The sequence below is a fragment of the Erpetoichthys calabaricus genome, chromosome 6, assembly GCF_900747795.2.
Source record: "Erpetoichthys calabaricus chromosome 6, fErpCal1.3, whole genome shotgun sequence".
NCBI lineage: Eukaryota > Metazoa > Chordata > Cladistia > Polypteriformes > Polypteridae > Erpetoichthys > Erpetoichthys calabaricus.
In genome coordinates this window covers 129,102,986-129,116,557 of record NC_041399.2, presented here as the reverse complement: position 1 = coordinate 129,116,557, position 13,572 = coordinate 129,102,986, and the positions used below count along the sequence as shown (strand labels likewise).

The 13,572-nt window shown below is 37.1% G+C and overlaps 1 protein-coding gene across 1 annotated transcript in view; it reads right to left on the bottom strand.

The window, feature by feature from the left end:
• The window catches only part of cul1b (cullin 1b), a 257,439-nt gene that overhangs the window by 129,528 nt on the left and 114,339 nt on the right, over positions 1–13,572 (bottom strand). The window contains exons 8-9 of the mRNA XM_051928891.1: positions 7,167–7,329; positions 3,367–3,497 (exon numbers count right to left, since the gene is read on the bottom strand). Of these exons, the coding sequence (XP_051784851.1) occupies positions 3,367–3,497; positions 7,167–7,329 (294 nt within the window). The remainder of the gene's footprint in view (positions 1–3,366; positions 3,498–7,166; positions 7,330–13,572) is intronic.

The window sequence follows — 13,572 nt, the reverse complement described above, 5'->3', positions numbered from 1 at the left end:
TTCTGCTGAAGCTTAACCATCACTTCACTGAGTGAAGAACAAGCACGTTTTAACCAAACATGCACAGACATAGAAAGTCAAGGTAAAGTGAGACTTCTTGTACGTGCTCAAGCTGCCTTGTTCTAATGTTATTTTCTATCAGGTGTGCTATTTGGAGGGCAAGTGAATATGCAGTATTATACTGTCAGTGTACAGTATATCTTGTCACTGTAAGTTGTTTGCACTGTTCAAACATACATGTTACCTACTGTAGGTATTGGTTTCAAAAGCTTTGTTGTGAAAAACTGAGATTTGGAACTTTGTGTTATTTGTGCATCTTTATTTTGTAAAGATGTTATTTATGTTTACACATTTTTTATTTTATTATTTGGAAATAGCAGAATTTGCACATTTTATATTTTTGTCTGTCTTATTACAACATTTCTAAAAAATAAATAATTTATTATGATCAAACAGTTACTCAGTACTTGAGTAGTCTTTTCACTTTTTTGCTCTTACTTGAGGTATTTTTTGGATGACTACTTTTTACTTCTACTTGAGTAATATTATTTTAAAGTAACGCTACTCTTACTTGAGTACAATTTTTGACTACTCTACCCACCTCTGGTAAAGTACATTGATTATGTCCATGCAACAAAATTAGAAAGTAGTGGCTACCATATTGTTTAAAGTAAAAAGTCCTTTGATTTCTTGCATATTTACAACCTATGACAAAATACAGAATGTGAAGCTTAATTTTATAATATAAGGCCATAAAGAGAAAGGATTTGTTTTGTTAAAAATGTTAATTAAAAAATAATTATGCAAAATAGTTCATCTGTATAAAATATTTTACACTTGTTTTTTTAAACATCTTTCTAAATAGTAGATACGGAAATTGCTAGTAAATATTTTCCCAATCAAAAGGTAAAATAGGGACAAATGAATAAACATCAGGAAAAAATACACAAATAATGAAAAATGGATAAAAAGACTTCTGTCTTAATGATTGTCTGCAATTTTTTTTTATTCAGGAGCATTATTTCATTTGTTTTTCAATACATTTACACCTGTACATACGATCAGTTCCTAAACTGCACATAGCATGTATTTCTGGAAAATCAGAAGCAATTGAGGCAAATGTAAAGTGTTGACCTAAACCATGGGTAAAATAACTAAACACCAACAAGAAAGTGACAAAAATGTTGAGGAAGTTTGTATTTTCTTGCCTGCTCTCTCAGATGGCCAGTGAATATGTATACAGTTCACACACATTATACAGCCTAGATTTATGTGGGCACTAAAAAACATCAACATAAATCAGAAATATCTGATTTTTATTGGTATTGCAGGGTTATATGTTCATTATTTTTACTAATATCTGTTAGTGCTATACAGGCAAATAAATGGAAGCATTAAACCAGCCATTTCAAGCCGCTTCTAAATGATTCAATTAATACTTATCAACTCCTTCAGAGAGCTGTCCAAATAAACGGGATATTTGATACAGATATTATTACTCTTTTAAAGATTAAAATCAAGGTGAGTCATAAATTCAGTTTACTATCATTTAAATTTCAAAGAAGATCGAGAATAAAAAAAGCCCAAGCAGGAAGATATTTTGATTATAGATAGATATACACATTCACTATACAGTAATCCCTCGCTATATCGCGCTTCGACTTTCGCGGCTTCACTCTATCGCGGATTTTATATGTAAGCATATCTAAATATATAATGCGGATTTTTCGCTGCTTCGCGGGTTTCTGCGGACAATGGGTCTTTTTACTTCTGGTACATGCTTCCTCAGTTGGTCTGCCCAGTTGATTTCATACAAGGGACGCTATTGGCGGATGACTGAGAAGCTACCTAATCAGAGCACACAATTAAAGTTCCTGTGTACTGATTGGCTCAGCGACAGAGTGCTGCATTAACCAGGAAGTCTCATCTCACTCATTCAGCATTAACGTGCTCCTGCTACTGCTTCAGGGGCCGTGTCCAAGCGCCAACAGAAGATGCAAATGACTGCAGAAAAGGTAAAAGTTTTGGATATGTTGAAGGAAGGGAACAGCTACACCGCTGCAGGACACCATTATGGTATCAATGAGTCCACGATTCTTTTTATTTAAAAAGGAGGAAAAGCATATAAGATCTACAGCCGCAGTGTCCTTTAACCAGGGCGCAAAACGAGTTGCAAGTGGACGTGATAAGGCAGTAGTCTGGATGGAATCTGCTTTAGGGATTTGGATTGAAGACTGATGGAAGAAGAATGACGGCGGTGCTACACAGACGCCTGAAGAGGCTCCTTTAGAAGAGCTGTAACACTGTCCTTTGTTGTGCAGTAAAATTAAACTCATCGTTATCGGACAAGTCGTCGTGTCATTGTTGGTGAGTAACCATAATTAATTATCTACGTACAATACTTATTACATGTACATAGTTTAGTGTCATTGTACACACATTTTACTGTATACAATTTTTCTTGCATTGTACGTATTTACTGCTGGTGGCCTGTCTGTCGTAATGGCTGTAACATATGTGATATCGGAGACGCTCGATATCTTTAAAATAATATTTAGGTTTTACTGTATATAAACTGTGTTTACATACATAATTTCAACGAATCTTACCTAATATCTAAGAAAATACAAAGGGTTTATGCTGTATAATTGTGTGGGAAATGTTTATAATAGTGTGGGAGAGTTTATAAGGGCTTAAAATATATAAAAAGAACCATATGAACATATGGTTTCTACTTCGTGGATTTTCACCTTTCACGGGGGGTTCTGGAACGCAACCCCCACGATGGAGGAGGAATTACTGTATATAAAAAGTTTTAGCAACAAGAAGCACCTTTCAAATTCTTATTTTTGCAAAGAGAAGAAATAAAAAGATGAAAAAATATAAAAATATCACCTTTAAAAGTATTTCTTCACATACTATAAATCAGTGTACAGTTACAGAAAATTCAGCATTTGGGTACAAATCCTTTAATTGCAAAGTGAGTAGCAGGCATGCAATCTACTGCACCCTCTCAGGTGTTAATTACTGCCATCCCCTAGTTAGCCTGTTTTCTTACTTTTCTAACCTGTTTCTTGTTTTCAATTAGTAGCACTGCTAATAATAAATGGGCATCTCCAGGAGACCACTAAACTTTATCGTGTCTTGTCCCATTGTTCCCCACAACATATAACATACTACTGTACAACAGAATAACATATACCATTTCCAGTTCCCTCACATGACAGTAAAAACTATAAACACAAAGGTAGTTGAAGAATTTAGAAACTAAATATTAAAAACACAAAAAAGAATAAGTATAAGCCCTAGATATATGAGATTACAAATTTCACTAAAATAAATGGAAGCAATGACAGAAATACTTACATTGAGAGCAGCTTCACCACACTTCTCAATAGCAGCTAGTCCCTGGTTGTGAATATGTGTTTCAAGAAGTTTCTTCAGTTCCCCTAATCCATCTGTAATTCTGGAGACAAGATTGTACATTCGGCCCAAATCTAGGAAGAAATGAAACACATAAAAATTAAAAGTATAATCACTAAATGTGAAATTGCCTCAAAAAGAGTGGAATCTAAAGATATTCCCACAAGGCCAAGGAACTACAAAGCAATTTAAGAAATCTTAATGAATAATCACAATAAATATCCTAAAGTCAGCATTTTCATGTATTCCAAAATTAATAACTACCTCTATAAACAACCCATATGTTTTAATAGAAAGAAATTTTTAAATATAAAAATTTTAAAAACAACTTTTTTTTGAGACACTAGTGCACCACATGTGAAAAAGATAAACACAAGCAATGTTTGTTCAAGGAAATCGACAATAAGCCTTTTCCAGAACAAGTGTTTCATTATCGGCTGTCAAGGCTGTCCGTCGATCCAACGATGACTTTGTCCATCCATTTGTCCGTATCTATCACTGCCCCTACTTTGTCTACCCTAGTGGGAGAGCAGGCCAATTTGGCAAAGGCAGACCCAGATGCACGATGGGCAATGGAATTGCCACCAAGGCTCAGTAGGTTGGTTTTGATGGTGATGGTGAAGGACTCCTTCATTTATTGTCCGTCTCCAAAGTAGGTGGTCCTGAGCAAGTGTCTCAAGTTGAATATGTGGAATGAAGCAGGCCTTGAGAGAACACTTCAAGCAGTCCTTCCAGCGTTTTTTTGGTCCACCTTGGGGTCAGGATCCTTCAGCAAGTAACATACAGGACCATCCAGGAAAGCCGAGAATCATAACGTGCCTGGTCCAGAGGAAGACACGGTTTAGTTGCATGGCCTCAATTCTAGTTGATGAGTAACATTCCAGAATTTTACTGTGTGGAACCCTGTCATCCTAAGTGATGCCCAGGATCCTCTGGAGGCAGTGGATGTGGAATGCTTCTAATGTGCAGATTTTCTTGCGGTAGGGAGTCTAGGACTCGCACCCATAACGGAGTTTTGATATACATACTGCGTGATATACCACAGCCTTGGTTGCCATGCATGGATTTTGGTTACAGAAGACACGCTTGCATAGGCAGCCGAATGCAGCACAGGCTAGTTGGAGGTGGTTCGCAATTTCCTCAATCGCAGAGACATCACTAGACATTATGCATCCAAGGTAGGGGAAGGATTGTGTGTTGCCCAGTGTCTTGTTGCCGATCTTGATGTCCACTGGAAGATCTGTATGCTGGAAGGTAGTCTGAAGAGTCAGTGTCTTGGAGGTGCTGATTTCCTGGTCCATCCAAGAATAGGCTGAGTGTAAAGACTCAACAGTCCTCTGAAGGCTTTCTGGGTGAAGAGCTACACCAGCAACATCGTCAGCAAATTGGAGCTCATAAATTATTGTCTAGGAGGTTTTTGAGTGGGCTGATAATCTTCAGAAGTTGAACACATTGAAATCAGGTTGGTACCAGATCCACACTCCATCAGTGGTGTCCAAATGCATTTCTGGAGAAAAAAGTGACAGCGACATGGTAAATGTTGAAAATCACCGGAGCCAGGACAGCCTTGCTTGAAAACAACAGTGATTTCGAAGGGAGCAGATGCTTCCCTGCCAAAAAGGCCCTTCGCCCAATTCCACCATGGAAGAGACAGAGCATAATGAGGAATTTTGGGGGACATCCAAACTTACAGAGTACTTTCCAAAGCATCTCACGGTTGACAGAGCTGACAGGTTGATGAAGGCAAATCCGACATCTCGCTGGTGTCCCAGAGCTCTTTCTAGGAGTTGGCGAATGACAAAGATCTTTACAATTATGCTGCATTTGGGATGAAAGCCTGCTTGCGACTCCAGAAGTACTCTTCCTGCAACCTGATGAAGTAACTGGAGAAGTATGACACGGCCAAGGATATTCCCAGCCACATCCAGCAGTAAAATATCATATCTGTTGCCGCAGACCAATCGGTCCCGGTAGAAACGGTAACCTTTACAAGCACTATACATTTACACCGGCTGCTACAGACTCAAATCAAATGTATGTTTTTATTGTATAATAGTAACAATAAGAGCAGCTCACTACTCAAAACATTTATTCTGTGATGCGGCAAGGCTCACACTCGCGACCTGTTGATTACGAGTCAGCAGTTCTTACCATTGTACTACCAAAGCAGTCATAACAAAGCAGTCATAACAACGAAGTACACTAAGCCGAATTCATTTTCTTCGGTTATAGTCTTGAATAAAAGCGCAATTGTTTTGTTATACTTGTACCTTTTATGAAAGTGCTTATTTGATATTTGGACTTCAGTCTTCACACATTATACACTTCATTTCAAAATTTTGTCATTAGTACTAAAACATGAAAAAAGTTTATCTTTTAGGTATGTGTTCAACATTTCTGTCATGCTACACTTACATAGATCTTTGTAGACACGATATTTTAAAAAATAACGATACACTATTTACACTATACAGGTCCCAGTACCTCACTCCCAGATAAACAAGACTTGAGCTGGGAGAGCTTTTTGCAGTTTCTGCGGTGGTGGGTAATGGGATAGTAGGCTGCTTGCTGCTTATCGACACAATTACAACACAAAAGACGCTAATGGAGAGGTGCAAACAGATTTAAGGTGGGTCGAGTTTATGAGTTTTTTCATAGACCTTGGTAATTATAGTTGTAAAGGCTGCATTAATAGTGGAGATAAGTCAGCATACAGGAAAGTCAAGGAGTACTTTGTCTTGTGGTGCAGGGACAACAACCTACAACTGAACATCAGCAAGATAAAAGAACTGGTGGTTGACTTTTGACCTGGTAAGAAGCCTTTGAGACCAGTCACCATTCAGAGGGAAGATGTGGAAATGGTGTAGAGATATCTGGGGATTCACATAAACAACAAACTGAACTAATCGGACAACACAGTAGCAGTGTACAAGACAGACCAGAGCACACTGTATTTGCGAAGGAGATTCATGTCTTTAGATGTGTGCAGCAAGCTGCTGGAAATGTATTACCAGTCCATTGAAGCCAGTGTGGTGTTCTACACTGCACTGTCCTGAGGAAGCAAGCTGAGCACAAAAACGCCTGAACAAACTTATCAAGAAAGCCCGCTCCATTATAGGGCAAACCCTGGACATAATGGAAGCTGTTGTGGAAAAACAGGATTATGGCAAAATTGGATGCCAACATGAAAAATCACCTTCAGGAGTCGCTGTCTTGGAACACTTTCAGCCACTGGTTTATTCCACCAGGGCTAAGAAGCGCCTCTGTGGGACTTTTCTGCTCACTGCTATCAGACAATTTAATGCTTCCACCAGATGTACTAGTCAAGTTTATTTTGTTAATGCATTTATTGATTTATTTATCAATTGATTGATTGGATGTATTATCTGTCCTGTGACTATATAATCTTATATTTTTTTGTTTCTGCTACTATATGCATTTGAATTTCCCCATGGAATTAATAAAGTTTATCTAAGCTAATCTAATGTCCTATTAAATGATACTGAGTCATAAAATAAGTAACCCACTACTACTTTACAATTCAGTACTGGTGATATGAAGTGCTCTGCTCACAAACTAGTGTATGATGAATTACATCAATTTAGCCTTATTTGTTTTGTTTGATAAAATAAAGTATTTCTTTGAAGAAAATGCTTTCTATTAACCTTTTTAAATCCTAAATGACATGTACATCAAAAAGTAATAGTTAAGGCACTTCAGGTGCAGAAAAAATATTACACTACCTTCATTTTTATCTGCATCTAGCAAATTCTGAAACTCAGTGTGAAATATTTCCAGATGCTTCTCGATCAACACTTGTTCACATTTCCGTGCCAGCTCATCTTGCGTGCTTTCATGTAGGTAAACCTGAACTCTACGTTGTTCTTCTAGTAATCGAGCCTCTGCCTGTGAGCCAAAAATGGAACTTATTGTTAAAAACATTTTGTAAAATAGCTTTTTTTTCATAAAGCAGTAGTTGATATCAAGCACTGTTACACAATTGTGATGTAATCACAATTAATTTCAGCACTTATTTATGCAAAACACAAAAAATATAATAGCTCAACATTTCAAATTTACACATACTGTATATCAAATATTTTATCAATCACATCAGTTTTGTATTAACAGCAACATTATCACAAGCACAGAGTGCAGGGAAATCCTTAATTGCATGTCCAACAAATATGCAACATGTTGCCACTTTATAATTATAGACTGAAAATGAAGACTTCATGGTAACACTTTAGTTTAGGTACTGCAAAAATGCATCTATTACTCATTTACTACTATGTAAAAAGTCCTTTAGAAATATCTATTTGGGTCTTCAAAACAATTACAAAGCATCTGTAAAGTGTTTTAATCTCTGTAATGTGAACTACTAATAACAACTTCACTTTGGAGTTGTCTGTGGTGGCTAAACTAAGACACATTTCTCTTCATATGGCATATTAGTATAAGACTTGTGAATCCTTCATATTAACAAGCAATTTTACGATCATGGCAATATGCCACACAAACCTTTGTTAAGGTCTTGCTTCATAACAGTAAATGAGTAACAGATGCATTTTTGCAGTACCTAATCTGAAGTGTTGCAGACTTTGTTTATTTTAAAAGCAGGCAGTCAAACTACTTTACCAGGGACCAAAATAGCTTTATATTCTCAATATGGCCTGAAATATATTAAGAAAAAACTGTCATCAGATTTTCTTTACAAATAAGATGCACAGATGCCTCTCTGCTCACCACAACAGTATATTCTGCTTTGCACATTTCTAAATGGTCTTTCCTCATTATCTGCTTTTCTTTTGTTGAACAATACAGCAGGTTAGGAAAGTACCAGTAGTCACGAGGCAAACATCAAAATCGAAGAAAAATATTAAGTATGCACATAAAGTCAAGTGAGAACTGCAGTCCAGATGCATGCAAGAATTTGTAGCAAAAAGTACATCTGTTTACCTCTGCATTAACACATGTGATGATCAGATGGCGCTTGACAACATTAAACAAAAAAAGGTGTAAATGCTTTGGTGATACATCATGAAGACTACATTCAGAGTTGGACAGAAGCAGATAGCAATTACATTTAATTTAAGTGGAAATGCAAGTAAGTTATTCATTCACAAATGACAATCAAGTCATGTAAGTTGTTGAGGTTTGGCCAGGAAAAGACAAGTAACTTCATTATTTGACAACAAATATTAGAATAACAAAATGCTACATCCTATTGTCAAGCTAAAATTTTACACAGTAATGAATAACCTGGATCAAAAGAATGTAACAACAATTCACAATGCCTATAGGTATTTCATATATTGTTCTTCAAACTAAGAGTAGACAATAGATGGCTTTAAAATAATGTACCTTTGCAGCATCACTCATTTGAAATATCAAGCCAACATATCAAATACAGCAGAAATACAATTCTCTACTGATCCAGTACATGTACTTCAATCTGCTACATATACATATACTTCAACCTTACTTAATTAGAACAGTGTTTAAGTCATGGAAGTTGTTTGGAATCCAGAATATCAGAGTCCTCTTTAGATAAACATTTGTATGGATCCTTTGATTAACTAAATATAGGCTTCTAGCACCATTCATTTTTTTATTTACAATTTAATCAAACTATCATGTAATTACACTTAAAACTATGTATCTCACACACCTTTCAAGAGTAAAATAATCTTTAATTCTAATATATCATCATGCACTGGTGTAATATGCTTTGGAGAAAAAATATTTGCTTATTTATCAAATAGCACTGGACTCACAAAAATGAGATTGTGATACGTCTACTGTGATCTCTGATAACATACTGTAAATGCATCAACTTATATTCATGAAACTGAGATTTCCTATGCCATCGCCTATAATAACAGGAAAGCTATTTTACATTATTAAAACTGGAAAAAAATATTGAATTTTCACTATACAGAATGACTCAAAGCCTAAAGCTGTTTTATAATGCTCAACGTTAGACTGAGCAGTTCTATAGAACTACTCTATAAAGTTTTTAGTCTATATGGCTCTCTGATTAGGGTTTTTAACATTGTGGTATAGCAGGTCCACAGCTCAGAAAAAGTGGCCTTTTTTAATAAATGTATAATCAGCCAGCTCATTCTCCATGGGTGTGTGTGCTCGTGCAAATGCGGGGAGTTGGTGGAGTAATTAGAGCGAGAAGCATCTGCACATGAGGCTGTGGTCTATCTTAATTGCTTCATCAGCTTCCTGTAGTGCGCGATTAAGATACTGCACCCATGGAGGCCTATAAGAAAAATGAATGGAGGTAAAGGAAAGGAAGAAGAGAGGCAGGAGCGACAGAGTCAGTGGTTAGAGAGAGAAGTAGATGAATGAGAATGGAGCCCCAGGGAGTAGCGTATGGCCACTGCTCAGGAAGGGGGCTCTGGGTTCACCCCTGCTGAGCAATTTGGAAGCGGGAGTGATCAACATGCTCAGAAGTATCCTCTTGCCGGGTGGAGCCACTGATCGGCAGCAGTGGGAGGACAGCACTTTCACCAGGTGAAGCCTGGAAAGGCAGCAATAAGCATGGAGCAGAGCAGGGTCCAGTGGTTCCCCGTGGACCACCATGGATGGGAAGGTGGGGACACAGGCCAGGATTGAAGGATGTCTGTGCCTATTGGTTGATGTATCTCCATTGTGCAAGGTCAGAGTAGGATAAGATGGAGAGGTGTCAGTTTTTAAAGGGAAACACCGAGGATTGAGAGTTATAAAGGAGACTCCTGCGTTGTTCTAACCTCATTTTAATGGATTATTTCTTTGATTGTTTTTAATGTCCACAAATTCACATTTTATTGGATTATTTATTCATTGAATTTTTTCACAGCACAATTTTTGGGACACTGTCTATTCAATTGTTTTGAATAAAAGCGCTCGCTTTGTGCGAGTTTCCTCATTTGCTTGCCTCATGACCATTGATGGTGTAGGGTTCAAGAGGCTCCCAAAATGGGAATGGGAGCATGGAGCAAACCCGAACCATCACAAACATATGCTAATTTTCAAGAATACTGTATTTTGTGGTTTGACTTTAAACTTGTTAAAAAAATTTAAATTAAATAATGACGTAACAATTATTTTTAACATGTTAACAGCAACAATATATTCATTATAACCTTATACTAACCCATACATGCAATGCATGGAAACTAATAAAAAACAAAACGATTGAAAAATGCAAAAAACAGTGAAGTACTTATATTTACTGATCTCTGTTAATGCTCTTCTATTCAAACGCTTGAAAGACTTGAGTTTTGTCCCTTTTGTTACTGTAAGGATTATTATATCCACAACCCGTACTGTTCTTTTTCCGGTTTTCTGTGGTGGTGATCTGTGCCACCACCACCACCTGATCAAGGCACCATGCAGTCCCTACTTTGATGGATTGAAGGTTAGATGTCCACATGACCATTATCATCTAATTCTTCCATGTGAAACCTGAAGACCATGAGGACTGATTTAGATTTATGTTAGGTAGAATGCCCAGGGGGGTCTGGGCAGCTTTGCGGCCTCAGAACCCCTGCAGATTTTTTTTTTCTCCAGCCCTTTGGATTTTTTTTTTTGTTTTTTCTGTCCACCTGGCAATCGGACCTTACTTTATTCTTTGTTACTTAGTATTGCCTAATCTTATTTTTATATATTTTTTTGTTAAACTTATAAAGCACTTTGAGCTACATCATTTGTATGAAAATGTGCTTTATAAATAAATGTTGCTTTTGTTTGCAAAATACAGAAATAACAATATAAATTGCTAACTGGACTAAGGAAAAGAATAGAAAAACTAAGATGATCTAGAACAGGGGTCTCCAATCTTTTTTCCCCTGAGAGCTACTTTTACAAAATGAAAATGGCCAAGAGCTACTCATATTTTCTAACGTTTATTCTCATAGCTTATTTCAACCCAGACAAACTGAATAAGCTTGTTTTTCCTGAACATTTACAAAATGTTGGTGTCTACAACTCACATTTTGCATTAAGACATCACAAAAAAATATTTAGTTCACCTGCAAGTGCATTTTGTACGTCTGTATGCATTTTCTAGTGTATCTCACACTACTGAATTAAAACATGAAGGCTGTCAAAACAAAACAAAACAATGCAATTCCAAATATACAGATATGACTACTTCATTTGTCATTTTGTCACATGTCACTTTATTCACAGATCCAGTTGCATGTGTGATGTGTTTTATAGTTAGTGAGGTGACTGGCACTGAGGTGTATGGTGGAGTGAAGCCACTTAGGTTCACTCTTATGGAGTCACTTAAATATTTGTCTGTCAGTCGTGTTCTGAACTTTGATTTCATGACATTGACGTCAGACTCACAGAGGTATGGAGACCCAAACAAAGCAGACATTTTCAGAGCTGCTTGGTGAAGATTCTTAGTTATCTGGCTCTACTAAGCTCCAGAAATGCTGAGAATGCTGTTGAGATTTTAACTGCTCCTTATTTTGAAGGTTTACTAATATACCGCTTTTCACGAGAGAACTACTTAACGTATTTAGATCATTTTTTTTCTATCATTTGTTTGAACATTCCAGTTGATTTTGTGACTTCTCTCATTTCGCTATGTACTAGGGGGCTCTGCCCCCTGCTCGCTTCGCTCGCCAACCCCTGGTGTTGGGAATGACAAAGAGCGTGATGTATGAATGAGATATAGAATAGTGTGAAGGTGTAGATGATGCAAATAGAAAGCAAACAATAAAGTGTGTGGCACAGTGTAAAGGTTTATTGGAAAATTTCTTTGTACACGCCGTTTAAGTGTAAAAGGTAATTCCAGGTCAGAACTTGTAATGTCAATGAAGATGGTTATTGTTGTGATCAGAGTCAAGTTTGTCAGAGCTTAGAAAGAGTTGTGTCTCTCCAGGAAGTAATGGAATGACTTGGGTATTTATGTTTTCCACATTAATATTTTTTGGACATAATATAGTGCGTTTTGTTAAAAGGGGCATTTGGTCTAATGAGATTGCTGTTCCAAATCTGTCTGTAACTAAGTCGTCGCAGATAAAGGCTTGAGGAATTGTAATAATATGTGGGTGAAGTCCATCTGTATTGGTGAGTGTACCATCTCCCAGTTGTAATAAGCAATTGTTATGATCTGGTTCTGGACATCGTATCTTTTTTACTAACTGTATCTTTTGAAAGCAATGCCAATTGTCTGCGTATTTTAAGGTGCACTGAACAATAGCTGAGCGCATGGCATGTGGAAGAATAGCTAAGCACTGTCTAAAATCTCCTCCTAATAAAAGTACCTTTCCTCCAAAGCGAATATTATTATTCATAAACGTTTGTATAAGTTTATGAATGGTGTTGAGTAAGAGACTGGATGCCATTGTACATTCATCAATAATTAACATTTTTGCAAGACGGATGTCACGTGCAGTGCCACCGTTAATGTTCATAGTGGATACCGATTTGTAGGATCTAATGCAGTTGATAAAGATTTCACTTTCAGGTACATGGTTAGTTAGAAGCTTCTGTAGATATTCAGGATATGAATGTAAAGGAGGCAGTCTAATTTGACCCTTTTGACAACAACGTGTAAATGTATTACTTGTATTGCCAGTTGTTTCTTCAGGGAAGTGAACTGAATGACAATGATTGCAAATGACATTCATTAATCCGAATGAATTTTCCTGTTGTATGTTTTGCTTGGGCCGTTTGAGAGGCGCGTTGTTGCATGTGTAGTATTTGGGACGTGTTGTTTTGGAGCTGTATTCGATTTGCCTGTGCTGTGTGAGAAGCCCGTTGTAGCCTTCCTTGCCGTTAACGTATGTCTGAGACGGGAGGTGTTTCGTTTTGAATCCGTGCCTGTTGCGATGCAGCACTTTGATTGATAGATTGCGTCATGTGGATCTAGGATGTAGATTTGTGCATATTTGCGTTGTTGATTTGTTTCAGGGTGCACTGTTCCAATGCGATGCAGTATTTGTGCACATATGCGAAAGCAGTATGGACCATTGCCTTTTGGTGGCCTGATATTTACTCTGGTAGATGCAAAAGCAAATGAACTATTGTAGGATCTAATGTAGTTCATAAAGTTTTTACTTTTAGGTACATTGTTAGTTAGAAGCTTTAGTTGAGCTTTGCGTTTTTGGAGCTGAGACATTTTTTCTTCTAGAATTATGG